Source organism: Neurospora tetrasperma (assembly GCF_000213175.1).
Source record: "Neurospora tetrasperma FGSC 2508 unplaced genomic scaffold NEUTE1scaffold_3, whole genome shotgun sequence".
Lineage (NCBI taxonomy): Eukaryota > Fungi > Ascomycota > Sordariomycetes > Sordariales > Sordariaceae > Neurospora > Neurospora tetrasperma.
The window spans coordinates 4,146,234-4,170,593 of record NW_009799101.1 but is presented as its reverse complement, the minus strand read 5'-3'; the positions used below and the strand labels follow the sequence as shown (position 1 = coordinate 4,170,593).

General features: G+C 52.3%; 8 protein-coding genes across 8 annotated transcripts; 3 read left to right on the top strand and 5 right to left on the bottom strand.

The window, feature by feature from the left end:
- Positions 1-325: 325 nt before the first annotated feature.
- Positions 326-1,524, bottom strand: NEUTE1DRAFT_138023 (uncharacterized protein; the record flags this gene model as incomplete). Its single annotated transcript, XM_009853041.1, has 2 exons — positions 326-1,234; positions 1,390-1,524. The coding sequence occupies 2 exons, from the start codon at positions 1,522-1,524 to the stop codon at positions 326-328; spliced, it is 1,044 nt and encodes a 347-aa protein (XP_009851343.1).
- A 1,264-nt stretch (positions 1,525-2,788) lies between these two features.
- Positions 2,789-6,905, bottom strand: NEUTE1DRAFT_122557 (uncharacterized protein; the record flags this gene model as incomplete). Its single annotated transcript, XM_009853040.1, has 2 exons — positions 2,789-4,470; positions 4,525-6,905. 2 exons carry the CDS (start codon positions 6,903-6,905, stop codon positions 2,838-2,840), a joined length of 4,014 nt encoding a protein of 1,337 aa, XP_009851342.1.
- Positions 6,906-10,060: 3,155 nt separating this feature from the next.
- On the top strand, positions 10,061-11,398 carry NEUTE1DRAFT_82700 (uncharacterized protein; the record flags this gene model as incomplete). The annotated part of the gene is made up of 2 exons (XM_009853039.1): positions 10,061-10,364; positions 10,468-11,398. The coding sequence occupies 2 exons, from the start codon at positions 10,174-10,176 to the stop codon at positions 11,033-11,035; spliced, it is 759 nt and encodes a 252-aa protein (XP_009851341.1).
- A 1,458-nt stretch (positions 11,399-12,856) lies between these two features.
- NEUTE1DRAFT_64015 (uncharacterized protein) lies at positions 12,857-15,247 on the bottom strand (the record flags this gene model as incomplete). The annotated part of the gene is made up of 4 exons (XM_009853038.1): positions 12,857-14,222; positions 14,481-14,586; positions 14,671-14,798; positions 14,905-15,247. 4 exons carry the CDS (start codon positions 15,164-15,166, stop codon positions 13,471-13,473), a joined length of 1,248 nt encoding a protein of 415 aa, XP_009851340.1.
- A 538-nt stretch (positions 15,248-15,785) lies between these two features.
- On the top strand, positions 15,786-16,810 carry NEUTE1DRAFT_117134 (uncharacterized protein; the record flags this gene model as incomplete). The annotated part of the gene is made up of 3 exons (XM_009853037.1): positions 15,786-15,856; positions 15,942-16,024; positions 16,270-16,810. 3 exons carry the CDS (start codon positions 15,815-15,817, stop codon positions 16,559-16,561), a joined length of 417 nt encoding a protein of 138 aa, XP_009851339.1.
- A 37-nt stretch (positions 16,811-16,847) lies between these two features.
- On the bottom strand, positions 16,848-18,247 carry NEUTE1DRAFT_117133 (Triosephosphate isomerase; the record flags this gene model as incomplete). The annotated part of the gene is made up of 4 exons (XM_009853036.1): positions 16,848-17,117; positions 17,178-17,786; positions 17,872-17,942; positions 18,089-18,247. 4 exons carry the CDS (start codon positions 18,124-18,126, stop codon positions 17,089-17,091), a joined length of 747 nt encoding a protein of 248 aa, XP_009851338.1.
- A 270-nt stretch (positions 18,248-18,517) lies between these two features.
- Positions 18,518-20,055, bottom strand: NEUTE1DRAFT_82689 (uncharacterized protein; the record flags this gene model as incomplete). The annotated part of the gene is made up of 2 exons (XM_009853035.1): positions 18,518-19,400; positions 19,466-20,055. The coding sequence occupies 2 exons, from the start codon at positions 20,053-20,055 to the stop codon at positions 18,947-18,949; spliced, it is 1,044 nt and encodes a 347-aa protein (XP_009851337.1).
- Positions 20,056-20,926: 871 nt separating this feature from the next.
- NEUTE1DRAFT_130015 (uncharacterized protein) lies at positions 20,927-22,438 on the top strand (the record flags this gene model as incomplete). Its single annotated transcript, XM_009853034.1, has 1 exon — positions 20,927-22,438. The coding sequence occupies one exon, from the start codon at positions 20,975-20,977 to the stop codon at positions 22,268-22,270; it is 1,296 nt and encodes a 431-aa protein (XP_009851336.1).
- Positions 22,439-24,360: the final 1,922 nt, after the last annotated feature.

Below are 24,360 nucleotides of genomic sequence, written 5' to 3'. Positions count from 1 at the left end.
GGGGGGGTAGGCGATCAGCATCCATTTGCTTTGATGTACAACAACACTATGGGAGCATGAACATGACGGGAATAGCGTCTGTGTGTGATACGGAACGGGATGGGATGGGATGGGATGGGATGGAATGGAATGGAGACGGGAGATGAAAGCCATTTAAACTCTGATTTGTTTTTCAGAGCAAGCCTTTGTATAATTTCCAAAGAATCATTATACGCTCGCGCAAACATTATGTCGATACCCTTTCTGCATCGTGTATATATTTCGTTTGTTGTGTCTGTACGTGAATATAACAGTGGCATGACTCATCCACTCAAGCCCTTTATGTTTAGCGGCGACTCGTCGATCCAAACCCGGTGCTTTCATGGGTCGTCGTCCCCGAACTGCCACCGTTATCGCCACCCGAATAGCTCCGTGACGAAGACGATCCCCAACTCCTGTTCCTCGACCCCGACGACGAACCCCATGTGCTTCCGTAGTTATACCCCCTATTGCGATGATCATACTCTTCTCTCCCCCTCCCCCTCTGTCCAGCTAGATACCCAGCCGCCGCACCACCCGCTAGTCCCGACCAGAACCCCGGTCTCCATCCTTGCTGCTGCTGTTGCTGTCCCGATTGCTGCTGGCTTCCACTCGGCTTGTTGCCATATCCAGGATACGGTGGCGGCGGATCATTCCAATCCCCTCCTCCACCTCCTCCCCCAGGTCCTCCTCCTCCTCCTCCCCAACCTCTCCTCTGTCCCTCCGCCCCAGGAACCCCTCGATTCACCCCAGCCTGCACACAAGCACTATACACGATCCACCCCAACACACCCACAAACAACACCCCAAACAAATACCCCGCCCACTTATTTTCCCCTTCTTCTCCGTCCTGGTCTCCCCCACCCCATCCGCCATGTCCATGTCCATACTTCCTCCTCCCCTCCTCCGTCAACGCAAGGGTATACTCAACCCCACAACTCCCCTTTAGTACATAGTTGTCGTCTGGTCCATCGTACCCTTCGCAAATCACGTCCGTGGACCCCAATTGTAAAGTGGTAGGTAGCGAAGGAACGGTGCAAGACCATTGGATGTCTTCTTTGTCGTAGCGGGGTCCTTGGTTGGTGCAGCGCATCAGGGAGATGTGCGGGGAGGCGAGGGCGCAGAGGGTGCGGGAGGAGGTGCATGTTAACTGGGGGATGGGGGGGAGGCGGCGGCCGGTGGTTTTGGAGTTGGGAAGGAGGGTTAGGGAGCGGATCTAGGTTCGTTAGCTTTTTTGGTACTGGGGATGGGGATGAGGATGGGGATGGGAATGGGAAGAGGGGAAAAAGAGGGAGAGGGAGAGGGGAGGGAGAGGGAGAGGGGAAGGGAAAAGGGGAAGAAGGGAAGGGGAAAAGGAAGGAAAAGACATACATTAGAAAGCAAAACCGCATCCTTAGCTTTGCCAGACTTTGCTGCTTCTGCACCGCGGGGACCGTTGGGTAGCGAAGATAAAAAGAGGAGCGCTGCTACTCCCACCAGCGATGACGATGGATCGAGGAGGCGCATCGTTATTGATGTTGTACTTCGTTTCAGTTCGGTTCGGTTCGGTTGATCCCTCGACGCTGTTGCAGAGTATCAATGTCGTCGGGTTTTCTAGTCCAGTCCAGATTCGACGCGCGCGAAGAGTGATTGCTTGACAAAGACGTCGAGCGGAGTCGTAGTGGTAGTAGGTAGTATATATATATATATTCACAGCAGGCGAAAATGGTGCGACTCGGATACAGTAAAGGTATGTAGATGTGTCGAGCTGCCAGAGTTTGTTGGTGCTCGATAAACGAAAAGGAAGAATGACAAAAACCCGCGTTGATGCCCAGCCAGTCCAGCCTGGGGCTGATGTCAAGTTTAGGTAGGTAGGGGACAAATATATGTATGTATGTATATGTAGGCGATGCTGCGAGGAAGATGTAAGAGGGAGAATGTCGTCCAGTCAAATATGAAATGATCGATGCGAGCAAGGGTCTGAGCGTCTCAAGTCGCACTCGGACTTGCATATGAATCGGTTGAAATCCGTTCGAGTGCAGCACCATACAATACCACCGCTACAAAAGGACACTTGTCCACCCCGTTTGTGAATGAGGCTGTGTGTAAAAAAGGAACAAGTCTAGACTCACAATGGCGACTTAAGTAACGAAAAGGAACCGATGGAAAGCGGGAATGGAAAGATGAAAGAAACCCCATGACGTTGCCCCCGCGGCCCCTGGTGACCCCTCCTCAGTGACAGTAGGTGGAGCAAAGCGACCCAAAGTGGCGGTAATGGCGGCTACTGGGCGGGTCCCACAGCGCTAAAGTGACAGGTCTACACTAAGGGGGAACTTGCCCCGCTCTTAGGGAGATGGTGGTGGCAATCACGAGTGCTTATAACAGTTTTCGCTGGTAAATGTATGATCAGGTGTTAATACTTGTAACATGGGATTCGGAGACATTCACAGGCGTCTTTCGCATCGCTTACTCAAACACAGGCTTCGTGTGTTATTGTAACACCAAAAGATGTTGATATAATGTGAGTTGGTGTCTACCTCTATTCTTTTTCAACATCCCCCTCATCCATCAACCATACTAGCCATTAATAATACGTACGTACATACAGTGGTATCGTCTAACATGTGCAACAATCCGCCAGTCGTGTCTCCCATCGCTGAAGATATTGTCAGCTCTGATATATCCCAACTGACCTCATTCTTGCCATGTATAAAAATTCAAATGACCAAATCCAGCATCTTCCACAATAGAGTGGTGAGATTATCCCTCTAATATAACGCCTTGCCAAATGCAAAAAAATAAAAAAATAAACTTTTCAACTTTTTGGTCTTCATCCCCGCTTAATGCTTCTCCAGACTCTGCAGGTTAACCAACTCTGCATACCTGCCATTCTTCTTCATTAACTCCGAATGCGTTCCCTGCTCAACAATCCTGCCCTGGTCAAACACGTAGATGATGTCCGCCTTCTGAATCGTGCTGAGACGATGCGCAACCGCAATGGTAGTTCTACCCTTGGCAGCCTTATCCAACGCCGCCTGCACAACGTGCTCCGACTCAGAGTCCAGAGCCGACGTCGCCTCATCAAGCAACAGAATCTTGGGATCGCGGATCAGCGCGCGGGCGATAGCGATACGCTGCTTCTGGCCACCCGAGAGCAATGCACCCTTGGAACCGACCAAAGTGTTCATGCCATCGGGGAGAGACATGATAAAGTCGTAAATGTTGGCTTCCTGGCAGGCGAACTTGATCTGCTCGTCCGTCACGTCGTTGTTGGCTCCGAGGATGATGTTCTCGCGGACGGTACCCTGGTACAAAGTCGGTTCCTGTGAGACGAGGGCAATAAAGCTGCGGTATTCGTTGACGTTGAGGCTGCTGATTTCGCGTCCGTCGATAAAGATTCCACCGCTAAGAGGGTCATAGAACCTTTCCAAAAGGGCAATGGTCGTGGACTTGCCGCATCCAGAAGCTCCTACAAGAGCGACATATTGACCAGGCTGGATGGACAGGTTGAGACCGCGGAGGACGGGTTGCTCGGGCCTAGTCGGGTAGCGGAAATGAACATCGCGGAACTCAATGGTACCATCAACCTGCTTGATCGAGTCACCTTCGTTCGACCAGGTATCGACAGTCGGCTTGCGGTCAAAGAGCTCCTTGAGGTCACGAGCGGCCTCGGTGGCCTTGCCCATATCGGGAGCAAAGCTGAAGACGGAACCGGCAGACTGGGCGCCAAAAATAACCGACGAAAACACAATGAAGAACGTAAACATGTCGTACTCGTGCTTGGCAATCAGAGTACCACCGTACCAGAAACCCAAGGCAAAAGCAAGGAACATAAGAGAGTTGGAAGCAGCAAACAAAAGACTGGACTTGAGAACCGAGATCAAGCTGGCATGCTGTTGCTTGGCCAGTGAGTCCTTGTAGTGCTGAAGAACGTCCTGCTCACGAGTCAAGGAAGCGACAGTACGCATGGCAGTGATGGCCTCAGAAGCGTAGCTGGCAGATCCAGCATAAGCGCTCTTGGCGCGGCGCTGATAGTGAGCAATCATCCAGAAGCGATAGAAGCCACAGCCGAGAAGGATGGGGATGGTGGCAATGCACACAAGGGCAAGCTTCCAGCCCAAGGCCAAAGCGACAGTGCAAGCGGCAATGAGCGTAGTTAGAACCATGATGATTGTACCGAGGGTGACACCAGACAGACCGGCAACGTGCGTGGTTTCGGTGCTTAGGAACGAAGTGAGCGCACCCGCCGAGTTTTCATCCCGGTCAAAGAACTCGACATCCTGGCGAAGGAAGGAGCGGAAAGCCATGTCGCGAACTCTGTGGATCAAACGTTCGCTGCACTTGGCAAAGAGCCAGCCCTGGACGGAGAAGGCGAGGCACTGCACAAGAGCAAGCATGAGGTACATCAGACACCAGAAGGAGGCATCCGACTTGATGGAGGCTCTAATTTCTTCGTTGACAATGGGGCGAGAGCTATGACCGGTTAGCAATTTTGCCAAAAGAAACAGCTGGGAGACAGCAACTTACAGAGAGCTAATGAGTTTGGCAAAGAAGACAGCCTGAGTAGGGTTACCAGCACCGCAGATGGCCGAGAAGAAGATACCAACGAGCATCATGTGCCACTCCTTCTTGTTAAAGCTAGCAATAAGCTTGATGAGTGTCCACAGGCCGTACTCCTTGGGCTCTTCCTTCTTGCGTGCGGCAATAGCAACGGAACTGACGCTCTGTTGCGACTTGCTGCGGTCCAACTTTTCGGCGATGTTATCTTCGGGATCCTCCACATAGCCGGCAGTTCCTCCTTCCTTTTGGCTGTTCCGGGTCGCCTTGCGAATAAGAGCCGCTTCCTCTTCCTGATCAAGCGCCGCCTCTTCTTCAGCCGTCATCTCATTGACAGCTGCAATAGCCTGGGCAGTGACGAGCCTGTAGTAAGCGCCACGCTTCGCGAGCAATTCAGCGTGGGTGCCCTGTTCGACGATGCGTCCCTGGGCCATGACAACGATATTGTGGGCATCCTTGATGGTAGACAGGCGGTGGGCAATCGTGATAGTAGTACGACCTTCAGCGGCAACTTCGAGAGCGGCCTGGACGACGCCTTCACTCTTGGTGTCGAGAGCAGAAGTGGCCTCATCGAGCAACAGGATCTTGGGGTCGGATACGATAGCACGGGCAATAGCAATACGCTGTTTCTGGCCACCACTGAGCAAGAAGCCACGCTCGCCAACATTGGTCTCATAACCCTCGGGAAGACTGGTAATAAAGTCGTGCGCGTTGGCTTTTCGGGCAGCCTCATAGATACGCTCGCGCTGCTGCTCCTCGGACTCAGACTCCCACTTGGTACCGATCAAGCCATGGCGAATGTTGTCGTAGATGGTGCAAGCGAAGAGGGTCGGTTCCTGGGACACAAGGGCGATTTGCTGGCGCAACCAACGCACATTGAGCGTTGAAATATCGACATCATCGAGGTAAACCTTTCCTTCAATGGGCTTATAGAACCTTTCGACCAACCCAACGATGGTTGACTTGCCACTGCCCGAAGCTCCGACAAGGGCAGTGGTCTTGCCAGCAGGGATAACGAGGCTGACGTCCTCCATGACAACAACATCAGGACGGGAGGGGTAGATATGCTTGATGTTCTCCAAACGGATGGTACCGACGACATTCTCGAGCTTGCCACCCTCTTCGCTGGAGGAGTCGATGGGAGACTCACGGTCGATGGTGTTGTAGATCTTAGCAGCAGCACCCAAGGCGGTGACAAAAGCCTGCAGGTTCGGGGCAATGTTACCGAGGTTGAAAGCTCCTATCATCACACTCATCATAACAGTAAGGATCTTGCGGAGCTCGGTGTCGCCGCTAAGAAGGAAGCGGGAACCCTGCCAGAAGGCCAAGCCATAGTTCAGATACAGCACCGTCATCATGCCGGCGACCATGACACCAATGGAACCCTTGAGTCTGAAGCCAAAGTGCTCGGCGCGAGTAAGATGAGCATCGTACCGACGAGCCAGGCGGTCCTGAGTGCCAAAAGCAATAGCATTGCGAACACTGCTGATCACTTCATCGGCAACCGAGCCACCTTCGGCGTAAGCAGCAATATTCTGCTTGGAGAACTTGATGATGAACTGAGAACCACCGCCCATGACAAGGGTCAAGGCGACAACGGTACTCAAGAGGATGAGGGTAAGCTTCCAGAAGCTGACGAACCCAATAACAAAGGCGGCAATGAAGGTGGCAAGAGCCTGGAGCGTCAAGCCGACCTTTTCGGAAATGCCTTCCTGGATCAAGTTGGTGTCGGCAGTGATGCGCGTGGTGACCTCACCGGCGCCAAGCTTATCGAAGAAGCCAATGTTTTGCCTCATGCAGCTCTCGAGGTAGTGCTCACGAATCTTTCCACTGATGTGCTCTCCAGAATAGATGAAGCCGACAGTGGTGATGTACATGGTGACAAACTCGCCAATGGCCAGATAGACAAAATAGAGGACCAGGCGCGCCAACTCGTCGGTGAAGTCATCGTAGGTGGTGACCCCCGCGAAGTAGTTTTGGAAAGTACCCTGGAGGTTACCGAAGATGACGGTCATGAGCGGCAGGGCAGCACCAGCAGCGATGGCGCAGATAGCCGAGACAGCAATGATGAGCAGATCGTTGCGCGTGGCATAGCGGTAGAGAGTTGCAATGCCAACCTTGACGTCGGGAGTGAAGACCTGCTCCTTGAGGATCTTGGCTTCCCTCTCGGGGAGGTGTTTGTAGGGGTCATCGTCGAGCGACTTCTTTGGCGAGACGACCTGTGTGTCGGCCTTTTCGAGACTAAGAGGATCGGGTTTGTGGATGGTATCCCCCTTGGTGGAACCGCCATGGCTAGAGACAGGGAGGGCCGAAGGTTCTCCCTCCTTTTCGGAAAGGCTACCCGCCGCCATGTTGACAGGGCTTTGCGGGGGAGTAACTGCAGTGACCAAGTAAAGCGAGCTTGGCTATATGATGGAAGAGCCTGGTATCGAGTGGTCGATGAATGATATTGAAGCCTCGTCTCTCTTGTCGACTCGGCTAGCTTTCGTTTGATGGTGATGTACCTGGTACGTACTTTTTGTCGAGGTGAAGTGGGGGTGGGGAGCCACGAGGCACGATGTATTCAGAGAAGGGAGGGAAGACAGAAGCCAAGGATTGGGATCCTCGAGAGGCTAGCGTCGGTGTCTGGATAAAGGCTTATATAAGAGAGAGGGGGAGGGAGAGAAAACAGGCAAGGAGATGGGATGAAGCAGGTAGAAGTAATTATTACCACTTCTTGGCTGTGTCGGTGACAAGTCGAAGGAACCTGAATCGATTGAATCGATTACATACGCCGACGGCCAGGCCGCAATAGGAAAGTGCCCCCAACCCTCCCCGTCCAACTCACCCCGACGGGAGATACTGTACACTGCGGTATCATACAAGAGTCCGAGAGCCCCCAGTTTCGTGGGACGGGCAATACCTACACTAGGTACATACGCTAGTGTGCACAGCAACCAAACCCAAACCGACGATAGGCCCTGTCAAGATCCCGACCGACCGATGGGTACCTTGAGTGCCCTCCATCATCTCTCTGCTTCACCAATCATGTCTCTCTCTATACGGCCCGTATCGGCTCCCTTTCCCTGGGGCTCTGACCCACTGAATAAAGCCTGGCTATCCCGGAGGTAACAGAAAAACTCGTCGGCTCTATGGTAAACAACAACATTAAGGTATCTCCAGTTTCCCCTGGCTGGACGAGGTGGAGCTGCTGGTCCCTGAATTCCATCCTTTCCCCATGCCTCATCTAATCTAGCGTTGAGGCTACTATTTAGGGGGTCGGATGCTGCATAACATATTGTTCATCCCGCAGTGCGTTTTGCACTTATTCCGGTGTCAAAGCCTTATGTCTCAAACGCATGGCATTGCCTTTGGCTGAGCGTCTTACGCAAGGGAAGTTTGCCCCCTGTAAAAGTCCGTTAAATCGGTACATGCAAAGAGCTTCCTCTGAGTTTTGGGTACGATGTGTGTGGGTGGTGGGACACCTTCAATCCAGATCTGGCTCGCTCTGACCCAATAGAACCGCCGATATCCCATGCCTGTTGCTGGTCTCTCACTAACAGATTTTTAAGGGTTGAATCTGTAGCGTACCTCTAGTGTATGATTCAAGATGAAATACATAGGCGGCCTATGCAGCTGCCATCTCAGGTGGAGTACAAATGCAGATCTACCACCGAAACATAATCATCACCGAAGCCTTTCTCGCCAGGCAACCAGGTTCCGCGTATGACTACACTACGTGTTCGGACTCGGTCATCCAAGTTCACCGCATGCGACCCGCTACCAATTTCGCCGAATCGCCAAAGCCAACCCCAGACTGGCAATCATAAGCGATACTCTGCTGGCTGTAAACATTCCAGAAGCTGCCGTCTGCTGGATCGTCGGTGTTCGGTCCCCATTGCTGGCCGATGCCTTTTCCATGCCCAGCAAACAATCGGCCAAACGGTCCAGGCCACCGGCATGGGGACCTGGTTGTTGACATGGTTCTGCGCCTCGAATCTCTGTTCAACTTCAACTTTAATCTGAGCCCCACCGCCGGCTCTGTAGTGTACACTACCAGTACACCTTTAGAATATGTAAAAGCTTTCCATATTCGCGGCGAATGAGTCACGCAACACAAGTGAGGATCCGGCAGTCGAAATGGGGGGCTCATGGTAAGGGATACTTGGGCAAATTGCGGTTGCCGCGTGGCTGGGCTCACACGGCGTGCAACCCACCGACCTATCAAAAAGACCTCTCGCCGTCAAGATTGGGGGGACTTTAGTTCTCTGGCAGCTTCCAAACTCTTCTTAAATCGGAGAGGAAACGACCGATTGGCGCACCAAGTGCGAGGTTGTTTATCTGCTGTCTTACCTTATCGCCCAAACCAAGACACTTTTCATTAGCTGCGTGCCATTCAAGTCGGTACGTACCTATGTTGTTTTAACCCGTTCCCCGGATTTGCACTAAGCCCTACACTTGGCTTGACATCACACGGCGACAAATCATCATGTCCATCGGTGGCCGGTTGCGTTCCCGACAGCGCCTCATCTTCTCACGCAATGAATTCGGGTGCCCTTGGCAGCATCACTTGACATCAAAGGAGGACCTCGTCTTCTTTTTGTCTTGACATTCGTGTACTGTCCACGGGCGTGTCGTTTGATGGCAACCACCGGGTGTCTTGTCTTCAACGGCCTGACCGTCGTTGTGAAGCCGCGGGACGAAACGCCAATACCGGTTGCTCCAGATTAGCTCACACCTTCTCCCGGATATCCGTCAGACAAACGGGAGGGAGTCATCATTCGTGAAACCTGAGGAAGTGAGCCCATGACGAAGGCTATAACGCAACCGCGCTGTTTTAACACTGTTCAATTTTCCGGGAATACAGTGAGCTAGATCCACTGAACTTGTTTGAAAGCTTCCGGTATGGTGATTCCCAGGTCGACCCCGTCAGGAAGAGCTTTGATGTCCATGTCGAAGCCTACAAGCTAAGACAACAGGCGCAAATGAGGCGAGCTACATAGGCCCGAGGACAACAGAGGATGAGTCTTGTGAGTTGTCGACTATCGAGGTGCGCGTTTCCATTAGACCTATGATTGTTTGTTGGCGGCATGGAAAAGGAAAACAGCGTAAGTTCCAATCATGTCTACCGTGATAATCGATAGAAGAAGTCAAGAAAATGTCAAAAGTCGAGAGGAAACGATCAAAAACGAATCTCCAAACAACGTCGACACATCAGGGGAAACACAACAACAGGGATGCTGGCTGCACAGTTCAAGGTGGGGTAGGCTGGCCGCAGTCCATTTGGGTGGGGCCCTGCCAAAATCAATTGTGGGGGAAAGCCTATCAATGGCTCACCGCCCAAAAGTTTCGCGCGGCAGAAAAAAACAAAAGTCAGCGATAGGCGACTGCACCACAGCACCGCCGGCACGGCAGAGGCTCCCGTCCTGTCTGTCTGAATCGCCTGCGTATCAATTGGTGATTCTGATTCCATTCCACTTCCACTCTTGATTCATTTGGGTAGTTGTCATAACCAAAAGCATCTACACCACCCGCAACCATCTTTTCTTTGCCACCGTTCTGTCTCTATATCGGCATTGTTATTGTGCGCTTCATCTCTTGTAATCTTTACATCCATAACCACCCACACATACCGTCAAGATGCCCAAGTCCAAGAGAGCGAAGGTGTACAACCTCACCCAGGTCACCAAGAAGAACCGCGAACAAAAGGAGAAGCTCTTTGAGAACATCCGAGAATGCATCCCCAACTACCAGCACTGCTTCGTCTTCAGCATCGATAACATGCGCAACAACTACCTCAAGGATGTCAGAAAGGAGCTGAATGACTGCCGGTATGTTATCTTCTACCTTCTTCCTACTCCCCAGTAACCGAATTCCATCGCAATCGCAGTCGCAATCACTAACCAAAGACTTCTTCTTCTTCCCGTACTACAGCATCTTCTTCGGCAAGACCAAGCTCACCGCCCGCGCCCTCGGCACCACCCCCGAGGACGCCCAAGCCGACGGGCTCGACAAGCTCTCCAAGTACCTGTCCGGCTCCGTCGGCCTCATCTTCACCAACCGCGACCCCTCGGAAATCAAGGACTACTTCGTCAACCTGACACAAGTCGACTTTGCGCGCGCCGGCTCCGTCGCCACGCGAACCATCACCATCCCCTCCGGTCCCTTGTACTCGACCGGTGGCGAGGTCCCCGCCGAGCACGACGTGCCCGTCTCCCACACGCTCGAGCCCGAGCTCCGCCGCCTGGGCATGCCCACCCGCATGGTCAAGGGCAAGGTCTGCCTGGGCGACGAGGCCGGCGAGGGCGACGACTACGTTATCTGCAAGGAGGGCGAGACGCTGGATTCCAGGCAGACGAGGCTGCTGAAGCTGTTCAGCATCTGCTTGAGCGAGTTCCGCGTCAAGCTGCTGGCGTACTGGAGCGCGGCGAGCGGGGAGGTTACCGAGTTGGAGAAGCCTGGTGAGGCTGGTGCTGAGGAGATGGAGGAGGATGACGAGTAAGGGATGTGTTCATGAATGATACCCTGAAAAGAGGGACGGTGTGTATGTGGTTGCACTTGACGAAGCGGTTGGAAAGGTCCATGATATAAAAAATCTGCCGTGCGAGAAGGGGAACCCCCACCACAACAACGCAACATCGAGGGACCCAACAAGAGGGTGTGGGGAGGGGACCGGTCAAATTTTTGCAAACGTCATTATTTCTCGTTTTTTACTACTTGGCTTGTTTCCGTGTTTTTACATAGGGAAAGGTTTACGATGATACCATCTTTGTATGGAACTTCTTCTTTTGGGGAACATAAAACAACCGGTCATCTTAGTTTATGTATTACCAGGCGTCTTTAGAGAGAAAAGGGACAGGCATATGAAAAGCTCGCAAAATAAATGGGCTGTATAACTCACTTTCTGCTGTGAACACGGTTAATTTTTTCTTCAGTGGTGACCATATGTGGCTATTGGGTGTTACAGGATCTGGTGACACCCAGCAACGAAACAGAACCTCGTCTATCCCTTGAAGAATATCCCGGAGTCGGTCAATGTGCCCCCTAGCCCAAGCCATTGCGTTCAGAGTAGATACCTCAAGGTAATATCTATGATACTTTCTTACCTACCGGCTCTTCAGAAGTTCATACAGGTCGGCGAGGTGAAGAGCTACAGCTATGTAGCTGAAGTGAGGAACTCCTAGTGTATTACAAGTTCATAACCCCATCTCCCCTCTTTCCCCCTCTCCCTTTTTCTCTCTTTTTCTCCAAAATCGGACACGCTGTATCGGTAACATCGTCGTTGACTCTCACTTTCCTCCCCATCCTCCTCCTCCTTACAAAAACAATAATAATTGTGTGCATTTCTCAACAGCCACGGGTTCGGGTTAGTTCGACTCCCGGTATCCGAGTGATAACGATCAAATGAAACACACTTCTTCCTCTTTTTTTCGTCAGTTTATTGTTTTCGTCCTTCTTCTTTATCCACCCTACCTACGTATCATACTTTGAGACGGCCCGTTTTGACTTTGAATGTCTTGAAAACAGTTGTTGTTGATACGTTTTTGCTACTGTGTGAAAAGAAACTTGTGGTTGTGAGCATCTTGGCTCGAACAGACCTGGTCCGGTATTTTTCCACTTGCGTGGTGGGTACCGAGGATGGTTACAGGCTTCCCTTTCGTTTGGGTTGGGATTGGTGCAGGTTCCAAACTTGTCGTTGCTATTTACAGCATGGTGAAATAGCTCCCGGCAGGATACTTACGAATGCGACCATCGACGATAATATCAGCTGTGATGGATGGGGCTGGCCTGAATTTTCATGAAGTCGGGAGAGCAAAACGAGAAAGTAAAGACATCGAGACTACTCGTGCCTATAGAGTTCGGGTGGACTACCAAGAGGTAGGTATTCATGAGCCGAAACTCAAAGAACACGACCAAGTTTCGAAACCCGTCAGTTGTCATTCCTTACTCGAAGTTTGACAAACGCACAAGTTTTCTGGTTGTGCTCCGGGATTATGCTAGAGGTGCCTCGATCATCTTTCTCGCTCTACACCCAGCAAGTACGCCGCCCACTTCTCAAAATGGTTGGGACTCAGAGAGCCAAACATGATGATGCTACAGTTCAGAAATCCAAATCTACAACGAAAAGCTTACCAACTTCATACCTTTTACGCTAACAATGTCATTTTGGTTCTTTTCCTACCTACCCACCCGTGCTTTTACTCCTTTGTTTTGATTCAACAGTACACGGGCTAAACAAAAACTTGATATGATACAAGTGAGAGAAAAAAAAAAAGAGAAAAAGGCGAGAGGACATAGGATCGAAAGCGCGGAAAGCAACTGGCTTTCGTTCTTTTTTACCTCGATTTTACCTTCCTGCAACGGATGCTGATTGATGTCTTGTTACTCCCGAAAAGACAATGGCGAAACGCTTTTGAGTGTACTGTCCTAAGTTGCCAAGGTTGTATGCGACGGGCGCCACACCACCGTGCATGCGTTGACGAAATCTCTCACCAGTGCCACCTGGGATTCTAGTCCTCCAGTTGTCTTTGGACTGATGTGACTGATAGACTGATTGAACGGAAGGCCGGACGGATTGCCATTCGGACTTGGGCTGATGAGCATGCAAACCATTGCTCTTTGAATCGCTATGACGCGGTTACCTTAGCCACCGGAAAAGATAATCACATCCGCTTTGGACGACCAAGTGTCTCGAATATGGATACCTCCCACTATTCTTCTGGTCGTGGATAGTTGACACGGTCCATAGTCAAGTATGACACGTGAGAAGTGATCATCGTGGCTTACCCTTATCGTCGAAGGAAAAGGGAAGAATAATACTGAGTGGAAACTTGAGAGCAGTGAGAGGGGGCTGATGATACCCACCACGAGACAAACCGGACCAGTATGTTGTTGTTGCTTAGGAGGTCTGTCAATGCTGTTTCGCAACCATCATGTCTAGTAGCGCCGCAACTTTCTGGGGTCTTCGTATCCGCCGTCGTACCCGCGTTTCCTGGATGAGTCGTCGTGATCTCTGGGCCTGTCGTAGTCGCGGCCACCGTGATACCCACCATCTCTGGATTCCCTTGGGGCTCCGGGTTCTCTAGGCCTGATGGGCTCCATGTTGCTGCCAGTCTGCCGAGCGTTGCGTTCGCCGCCGCGGAAACCTCCGCCGCCAGATCTGTCATCATATGAGCGACCGCCATCACGCCCACCGTACCCACCGCTGCTTCCGCTAGGACCGTCCCTGCGGCTGTCGCGATCGCGGTCCCTGTCACGATGACTGTCACGGTCACGGCCGCCGAAGCCACCACCGGGGCCATTGGGAGCATTCGACGGAGGCGAGAAACTGCTGCCACCTGGGCCGCTGAAGCCACGGCCGCCGTCACGTCCGCCGCCAAAACCGCCGCCACCGCTACGTCCACCGAAGCGATCACCGCCTCCAAAGCCGCCGCCGGGGCCGCCACCACCCCTGAAGCCGCGGTCGCGTCCTCTAAATCCGCCACCGAAACCACCACCGCGGAAGCCACCGGGGCCGCCGAATCCACCAGGACCCATGGGCCTAGCAGGCATTGCCTTGGTGTAGCCACGACCACCAAGACCGCCACCGAGACGACGAGGTTTCCATCCCTTGACCGTGCGGCCTCGCTCTACATCGACCTTGATGCGGCGATCCTTAATACGGGCGCCATCACAGCCATCTAGAGCAGCTGGATTGCGCATGCGCCACAGGCGCAGGTGTCAGTAAGGCCTTACCATGAAGAAACAATACTACCTTTCAAGGTATACGACGTGGAAGATGAATGGATAGAGGGAAGACGAAAAAGTTTCCGCAGGACAGGCAAGCTTGAGGGCCATTCGAGTCCTGGTTGTGGGCTTAGAGAAAGCACCGACAGCGGGCGTTTCCTTGTCTGTGTGTGCTGGTTGAATGTCAAGAAGAGGGGGGGTCAAGGGGGGCTGGTCATTACCTCTCATGTCCTTTTCGCGTTCGAAAACGACAAAAGCATAGCCACGATGGGGCTTTTTCTTCTTGTTTGGGTTCTCATCGGCGTGGGTATCTCTGATGATACGGATCTGTTTTTTGGTGTCAGTTCTTGTCAATTAACACACACATAGCTGTGTAATCATGATATAGGAGGGGGGGGTTGGCAAACTCACACGCTCGATGGGACCGTAGCGGCTGAACTCGCGCTCGAGATCCTGTTCATCAGCACGGTAGTCAAGACGCGCCACTATCAACGTCTTGAAAGCATCTCCTCTGATGTTGGGATCGTCATTGGGGTTGTCTACAGATAAACGCCATCGGTTAGCAAGCCGCATGACAGCAAGATAATGATCAAGTAAAGGAGTAGCGAGTACAACTGCGCGCAACGTTGGGGGTTTGCCGCGTACAATTCTTGGGACCCTCGGTCAACAGCTTCTCCAAAGCTTCCTTCTTCTCGCGCTTCTTGCGGTCGCGCGCCTCCAGCCAGCTCTCGGTGGGATGGTACTCGTATTCTTGCTCGTAGGCCTGCATGGCAGGAAGGAAGTCGGCAACGGGGGTGACGAAGGCCGACTTGCGCTCTTCGGGAGCAACATCGCAGGGCGGCACCCAGCGCAGAGGTGGCCGGGGCGCGAAGAGTGCGAGGAGGTTAGGCGGGAGCCGGTCTGTCATTGTCGCTTCACGTTGTCGCTGTTGTAGCTGGTCAAGTGGTGTTTTTGTTGATCTTATCTGTCGTCGAATTATAAAATCGATATGTCGGAAACCAGGAAATGTAGGTCGTCTGTCGTTTTATCCACTGTTCGGAAAGCCGGGCGAGAACAGTTCAATAAGGCTTAACGCTGTTACTGTTTGCCAATTCTTGTGATGACGATAATGTGGTGTTGTCGGTTTGCGAGAAAGGTCAAAACCGCATTTTCGCGACTTTGCTTGGACAGCTGAAGAGAGAGAGAGAGGGTGGGAGGCGGGAGCAGCAAAGGGCCCTGCCTGTTGTTGTGTCGTCCACTGCCTGGCAGCCTCGCAGCGACTGGAGCTCTTGCTGGGCAGCTCTCGCGCTTGACCACCGACGGAGTGCGAAAGAGGGACCGTGCGGCTTCGTCTTATCACTACGCACACACCCAAGGAGGAGTGCAATCGCGTGAAATTCTGCCGACCGCTTTTGCAGTTGGGCGGGTCCCCCCCCCAGTGCCGTGCCGGCGCGCGACGGGGCGGGAGTCTGGCAGAAGTTCAAGTCGCACCCGCCCTCCGGATCATGAACCCTGGTGGACTCGGACTTGTTGCAAGGCGAGGACGGCGGCGAAGAAGAAGAAGAGCATCACAACAATGACGGTAAAAGCATTGACGCAGATCTCCTCTGCCGGCCGTGTAAGTTAGACCACAGCCTGAGCAATTAAACAGTTTAATCAGAAGAAAAAAAAAAAATGCTAATCGTTGATTGTTTTGTATCTAGAATGGCGTCGGCGCATTCGTCTTGCAGTGCAAGAAGTTGGACATCCACTACAGTGACTGGGCCGGCAGCTCCCGGGGCATGAAGTACGTTTAGGATTCTTCGAATATAGACATCGTAACCTCATTCCCGATCGAAGACCCTCCGCAAATACCGACCGATACCTCTACACCTTCAACCAAACCGACATCCTCCCAACATCTCGAGACCATACCGCCGTCCCCGACCATCCACCACTACATGCCCTTTTTCTCTTCCCTCCCTCCCTCCCTCCAGTCTCCCTTCGCGACCTCTGCAGACAGACCCTTTCACTAACACTTCTTTCCTCCAGCGGCTTCATCAAATCCCTCCTCCCCAAATTCGCCGCCGCCAACCCGCAAATCGAGTTTGTCGTCTCTCCCCGGCCCGCCAAGCACCCGATCCTCATGGGCCACTACATCAACGGGCGCACCAAGGCCATTTGCGTGCGCAACATGGAGCCGCTCGAGGTCCTCAAGAAGGCTGAGCTCCTCCGCGACGCGAGCGGCGAGAAGCCCCAGAAGTTCAAGAAGCCCGTCACCAGCACGAACCCCAGTGTGAGAGGCGTCTGGTCGCCTTACCATGGGCAGGGTATGGCTGTATAAAGAGGGTTGGTTGGTTGGGAGGAGCAGGTGCTGGTGCTGGATTGGATTGGTGCTGGACTGGACTGATGCTTGACCGGTGTTGGCTCGGTTCAGTACCAGGTGGATTGTATATACCATGTTCAATGTATGAATATGAATTAAGGACATGAAAAGGGTTTCTGGATGTATCAAGGGTTTCGGTTTGGCTACATGGTTGTGATCAAGTCCTTCCAGAGCTATCGAGTTCCCATGATGAGTTGCCCCAGTTCCAAAGAATCAGACATTATCTTCTGGTGCTTGGTGGTTGACTGTTGATATTGGATCTTGGGACGAACATCTAAGAGCGAACGGAGGAGCCGCAGAGTTGCGGTGTCTGGTGTCACAAAAGTCATGAACGGGCTACAGGAAGCGAAACTACATTCTTCAATCCCGAACCGAACAAAATCAGGACATTTAACTTTTTTATATTTTCGCCGTGTCCTCAACACCATTTCCCAGCCTATATAAGTGCGGCTGTTACAAAGCTATAACTTTTATGGGCAAGTAATTTACAGGTTGGCGTTGATGATGTCGACGACTGTATCATATCATGTTAGCCATCTTTCTTCCTCTCGTTGCAACAATGGCAGGTACTTACACTCGGGCTTCAAGCTGGCACCGCCAACAAGGAAACCGTCAATGTCCTGCTCCTTGGCAAGGTCCTTGCAGTTCTTGGCGTTGACAGAGCCACCGTAGAGGATGCGAGTCTCCTCAGCAACCTTGTCGCTGACGTTCTGCTTGAGCCAGCTGCGGATGGCGGCGTGAACCTCCTGGGCCTGCTCCTTGGTGGCGACGAGGCCGGTGCCAATGGCCCAGATGGGCTCGTAGGCGATAACGACGTTCTTCCAGTCGTTGATCTCCTTGGCGAGAGCGGCGAGCTGGTTCTCGACGAACTTGATGGTCTCGCCGGCCTGGCGCGTGTCCTTGGACTCACCGCAGCACCAGATGACCGAGATGCCGTTGTCGAGGGCGTACTTGGTCTTGGAGGCAATGAACTCGTCCGACTCGCCGAGCTCGTTGCGGCGCTCAGAGTGGCCGAGAATGACCCACTTGACGCCGAGATCCAGGAGCTGCGTGGCGCTGATCTCGCCGGTGAAGGCGCCGTTGGGCTTGTTGAAGACGTTCTGGGCGGCAACCTCAACGTTGGGCTTCTGGAGGTTCTGCTTGACGAAGTCAAGGTAGAGAGCGGGAGGGGCGATCACGACCTCTGTTTATGTTCTGGTCAGCATTTGAGCATTGTACTGCTAATTCCACCCTGTTTTGTTTTCTTTGTTCTGGCGTTGCAGACATACCGGCGTTAGGGTCCAATTGGGCGTTGTTAAGGTTGTCAACGATGGCCTTGAGATCCTTACGGGTCCCGTTCCTGGAAATAGGGGTTTGTTTAGTTAGCTGGCCGAGTCATTACCGCGGGGTTTTGGTGGCATATGACGGGGTGCGATGATGATGGTAATGGCGGGGTAAAAGTGTTGGGGAAAGCTCCTCTCAGCTCTGGGAAGGGAATTAACGCACATCTTGAAGTTGCCGCCGACGAAGAACTTGCGAGCCATTTTGGGCGATTTGTTTGTTTGGTAGTACTGAAAAAGGGGGTATCTAGGGGGTTGCTGGAAACAGAAGCAGATGGCAAAGTTGTGATGATGATGTTGTTGTTGTTGTTGGAGTGGAAGTTGGAAACAGAGCTCGAGATGGGACAGGACGAAGTGGGGATAGGGTACCTCTATGTAGTGTACCGCTGGAGGAGGGGTGGTCGGGACTCAGAAGACTAGCTACTACACTAGGGCGGAGGCATCAGACGTAAAAGTGGATTATCATCTGCAGACCCAGAGGCAGTTCGGGGGCACCAGACGGAGTGAGCCTGTCACACATTGCGATTCCCGACCCGGAGCTGGTTGTTGTCCCTCGAGGTTTTCGTGTGTGAATGGTTGCTTGGCGGGTGGGATCCAGTTGCGAGAAGGTCCGATTGTCAATGGTGGTTCCAAGCTGCAAGTCCTCCTCTACACTACATCATATGACACCACTTCTCAGCATATCTCATAATGCTTTTTGTTCGAAAGCAAATGACACCACTTTCACGAAACAATTCTCAAGAAGACGGGACTCGGCTAAAGGTAGGTGTGTTTACTTTTTGCTGGTTTGGTATCATTAACTGGGACCCTTGTGTCGTCATATCTCCATCCAGTTGTGGATCGCTGTACCTGCGTCCGACTAATGACGCTGGAGTGTTTGTTGTGTCAACTTCCTGTCCGCTCGTCCGTTCGGCTCTGGGTGAGCTAGGTATTGTTGATCACCAGCGAAATGAGATATCGTGTACACGTGTAAATTGTCCGCCTCGTCCTTTCACTTCCTCGGTTCTCCCTCACGATCTGCACATTACCGCCTAAAAAACCCGCCCTTTACTTGCGGCTTCCTGTTTCGGAGCAGGAGGGTTTCCTTGAGGTTCAACGCTTGCCTCTTCACCTTGGGCGCCAGGCTCTGGTTTGTGTTGTTCGGCACAACTCTGAACACTGTCGAACCGACCTTCTCGTCCTTGGGACCCTTGGCCTCACGGACAACCTTTCTCCTCTTGGCTCCTTCGGCTGAATCTGACCTCCGGGGAACCTCGTCGTCTTCGTCGTCGGACTCCAAAAGCTCAAGGGGGAGCAATTTCGGAATCTCCCGCTTCCTCTTCTCGGCCAGTGCTCCCGCAGCATCCTCTTCAGACTCTGACTCGGCTTCATCCTCGCTCGGTTGCTCAACCTTCTTGGCGGCGCGCTTCTTGGACTTTGCTTGCTCCTTGAGAATGGCATCACGCTCTTGGCGTCTCTTCTTCTCCGCAGCAGCTTGCCTGTAGTAGTTGTCAGAATCATGCTTGAAGCGCGTCATGTTTCACGGTTCCGCATTGTGACTTACTGCTCGGCAGCTTTTTGAGCAGCCTTCTCAGCCTCCAAAGACTTGGCCTGAGCCGCATGGGTAGAGACCGCTTCAGGAGCTTCATCGTCACTGTCCTCCTCTTCCGAATCCTCCTCACTTTGCCCCTGCTGTTCCTTCTTCTCATTCAGCCTCTCTTCCAACGGGTTGACATCCGGTGCTTCTCTTGGCGTGACAAACTCCTCCTGCTCACTGTCGTCGAACGTGATACGCTTTCCCCGCGGCTGCTCGGTCGGGGTCTGGAACAGTTGCGATTCCCCCTCCATTGTCGTATCAGGGTCCTGGGCCTTGGCGGTTGATGTGGGAATGGGGATCTCGATCTCGACACGTTTGATACTCCTGGCCGAAACGGATGTTTCTGTCGATGACTCCTTCAAGGGTGTCTGAACCGTGCTTTCAACCTCCACCTGCTCAGTCTCTACAATCTCAGCGGCCCTCTTCAGGGCAGTCTTCCTGGGGGTGTTCTTCTTGGCCGCAGCCTTTGTTGAACGAGATGCCTTTGCGGGAGTGGCAGCAGCAGCCTTTTCGGGGGAGTTCTCCCTTGCTACTTGGCCTCGAGTCCTTGGTGCCATTTTTGATGATGCGCCGTGGCAAGATTTTTCAATAGCTTTTTGAAAAACCAACTTTCTTGTTAAGAACTGTATGTGAACTAATATTTCAGTTCTTAGGAAAACCGAAGATTGAGTGATTTGAATGAGGCGATATGAAGACAGGACGGGAATCTCAAGTGAAGGGACCAAAAGGGTTCGCAATTCGAAGGTTTGAACTTTCTCCAATTCACACTTTTTTTGGCCGACCAGGGTCTGGCAACTGGGGCAGGCAATCGCTGAATTTCCTGATTGGTTCAATTCCTGAGTGCTTGCGGTTCCTGACCCACTTCCTGCATTTAGCACACCCCCCCTGCGGAGGTGTACACTACACTAGACAACACTAAATCCAACGTTGAGGAGCACTAACAATTTCGCTCGCAGCGCTACCTGCTTCGCTGTACTTCATTGTTGTGACTGGGAGCCTATAACTGTTCGAGATGGCAGAAATGGCATCTTTTTATATCTCCCACGATTACAGATTATTGAGCTATCCAATTTACCATTATGATTTGATACCCTCTTTGCGTTGGGCCTGAAGACCAAAGCAAAGCATCTCTAAGAGGCAAGGTACGGTACTACCGGATGCACTAACAGCTAGGTACCCGAACATCAACAGTCCCAGAGCATATTCTCCACCACACTTCAACCTCACTTTATCTCCTTCAACTCATCGGTCGAAGTGAGCTCCAGGCTCACAACCCCTTTAAAACCCGTCATGCACAGATCCCGGGCTCTGGTGCGGCAAACATGTCGCCTTTCATCCCTACAACCAGTGTCGCCCGTTGCGCTTCATCATGTACGGCCGTCGATACCATCTCCCCAATCATCCTCATGGAGCTCGCCAAGTAGCCATGGCCAAGCGTCATCACAGCAACGATGTTCCTACGCCAAAGCCGCCAAAATGCAGCGGAGAAGAGCTGAAACGGGTCGCTATTTCGAAGAGTACCAAGGTCCCACCCTCGAACAATGGGAGTTCCTCGTCAACCATCTCCAGACGCCCAACCTGAGAGCGCAAGATTGCCTTGAGACTGTCCTCGCCTACATGGTCGTGGCCGTCAAGCACGAGTCGACCTGGAAGACGCGCATGATGCGCGAGGACTACTTCCCTATCTCGCGCCTCTACTACTGCGCCTTCCTGCTCGTCCACCCGCACTTTGAGGTGCCGGCCTTTTGGCAGATGGGCATGCACATCTTGCACATGCTGTCCACGCTCAACTACCCGCCCGCCATCCTGACCATGTACCGCTACTTTGAGGCGATCGCCCGCCGCCGCGACCCCAAAAGCGAGACGTACCGCTACATCCAGACCAAGTACCAGGAGCTGCTGAACAAGAATGACGCCAATGCCTGCACCTGGAAGGCCGCCGAGCTGTGGGACCCCAAAAAGCCCGAGATCGCGCTGATGTACCTGAACAAGGCCATGGAGGGCTACAAGCGGAGTCCGGGGAGGTACAAGGTCGAGCCCCTTGTCTCCCACGCCTTGGAAGGCGGCAAGAGTGAGAGACTTCCGTTCCTGGTCAAGATCTTGAGCTTCTTCAGCGACGTGAAGGAGACGATGCTGGGCCTGGTGGTCGGCAAAGAGACCAGCGCGTACGCACTGCGCAGGCGACTGATGCTCGACAAGTTGTTGCCGCTGGACAAGCGACCTGCGCGCGTGCCGCACTGGACGTGGGAGGGCATGTACCGCGTCAGGAAGGGGATGGCGCTGTCGATGATGGGGGAGATCAGCGAAGCCGTTGAGGAGCTGCGGATCGCGGCTGACGAGCTGGATGTGGAGCAAGGACATTATGCGCTTGCGGTTCTGATGCAGATGGAGGCTGAGAAGATCAGTGACTGTTTCAAGGGCGAGAGAGAGGAGGAGGAAGAAGTAGAGCTCGTGTTGTCGAGTGCCTTTATTGACTTCTACAAAGGTTTAGAGACGACGGACGCTCTGATTGGGGCTATGCGGCTCTTGAATGAGGAGGCGGAGCTACGATTCAAGAGAGCGGCGCAAGGCGGCGATGAGAAGGCGGCGGGAAAGCTGGAGCGCCTTTGCAAGACGAGATTGGACGAGCCCGGGCTTTCCAAGATGGAGAGGGAGACGTATAAGCTGGCTGCTAAGGAATGGGCTGAGCTCTCAGGCATGAGGAAATCGGTGTATGATGAGTTGCAGAAGAACACCGGCCCAATCTTTGCTGATCCCAAGTCGAAGTACTAAAACAGCAAAGAAGTCTGCCTCGGCGTATTCAGGGAGGCGGACGACTGTTGGCTCCCAGAGACGAAAGCCACGAAATACACACCATTGATACCATATTCAATATCAGCAGAAAAGCCAGAAGCTAGTGAAATTTCTCTACGAGGAAAAGTACCACTTTCTCACCACCCTATCACTCATCTCACCGTTCCTCATGGCCCTCCAGCCGTTTATCACCACCATCACCTCCATATGCTCCTCGACTTGCACCTCCCCGGTCCTCTCTCTCTAACTGACCACGTACCTACCTATTCGCGCCCATCTTATCAATTCCAACGCCTGACTTCCATTCCGCCCTAACTTCCACTTCCCAGATATTTCATCACCAATGCATGATCCTGGGACACATCCTCCCCATCACCATCACGGTCAGTGTCGATAACAGGTCGGTCGGTCGGTCGGTCGGTAGTCCAACTCCGTAGGTATCCTAGTCATAGCAAACAGTTACACAAGCCGTCACTCTCCTTACCTACCAACCCCAGTCCCTACCTTTACCCTGCCCTACCCTGTCCTATCCTATCCTACCCCATATCCCCAGGACAGGTAGTATAGTAAGCCCTACCCACACAACAGGCGAAGATCGACTCGAGACATGGAGGGAGGAAGTACTCGTTATCTCTAACCCGCAAAAAGCAACGACAACACTACCGCTATTAGTGGAATGTATACCCGAATCGAACGCATGTATCGATGTACACTGTAGAACAGGGACTGCGGCTCGGAGAAAAACAACGGACTTGTACCTATTTACATTGGTGATCATGAAATCGGGGGGGAAGACTCAAGGGAGAGAGAGAGGTGAGACATTGATGCTTCGGTTCGAAAGGTGTTTAGGTGGGTTGGGGCGACAGAAGTGAGTACAGTGGACAGAGTGAACAAAGTGAACAGAGTGATTAGAGTGATTAGAGTAATTAGAGTAATTAGAGTGATTAGACGGAGTGACTCGGAGTTTAGATTGGGAGCCTAATACTATTGGATCCTACCGAAAAGATATAGCTGGGCTTGGGATAGATGGAGTGATAATGGAGGTGTAAGTAAGTAAATAAGTAAGTACCTAGCTAAGTAGGCAGCCATGGAGGTAGATACCTGACTTGGCAGTTGGGCACCTGGGTAGCCACTCAGGTAACTGACTAACTACAAGTAACTAGTAACCGGATAAGTAACAAAGCTGAGTGTACAGTCAACGAAGCAATATTTTCGAACTCTCGGAAATCCGAGGCTGATGATATGTTGTGTGCCTGTTTATATTGACCCAGTCGCCATAAAGCATCATGATCACAAACCTCCAAATCATTGTATCGGGGTCTGGTGATCTATGCCAGTACCGGGTACCTAGATCTTCCCCCTAGTGAAATGCATATTGATTTGTGAAACAACTCATCCTTCAAGTCCCCCTTTCACATGTATCCAACAGTTTTGATCGATGGAGGTGGTTGTGACCAATAAGCAGCTGTGACAGAATAAGAAAAGCGGACTGGAACCTACATCGTAGCTTCCCTAGTTTGTAGATGATAATCCCAATAAGCGGCTTCCGTTAACGAGCTGTGACTGGCATGGGATGTTACCAGCTATTTCTCCTACCAAGATCTCTATGTCTCGCCCGTCCATCCGAGGACTCTTGCTTGTCTATTCGTCACTTTATTGAGCTGCCGATGGCCGGGTGCTCATTATTCGACATAGCTCTTAGAACCTAATTAGCATGGAAAGAAAGAATGAGGTACAGATTGGAGTGCACATTATTAGGCACTGACGAAATCTTGAGTTGTTGGCTCGCTGGTTCTCTTGTTGCTTGCTTCCTTTGTTGCCTAAGAGTAATAATGTAGTTGCTCTTTCCCTATTCGTCCCATTTCCTCTGGAACCTTCCTTCCATGATGCATGATGGCGGAAAAAAAAACGAACCAGTAGGGTATCGTGATCAGACCCATCCTTCCTTCCTTCCTCTCCCCTCGCCCCCAAATAAGCCGGTTCGAACAAGTGGAAATGACAAAAAAAAAAAAACAAGAAAAAGTGGAGGAGACTGAGGGAAGTTTTGAGAAAAAAAAAATGCAAAAGAT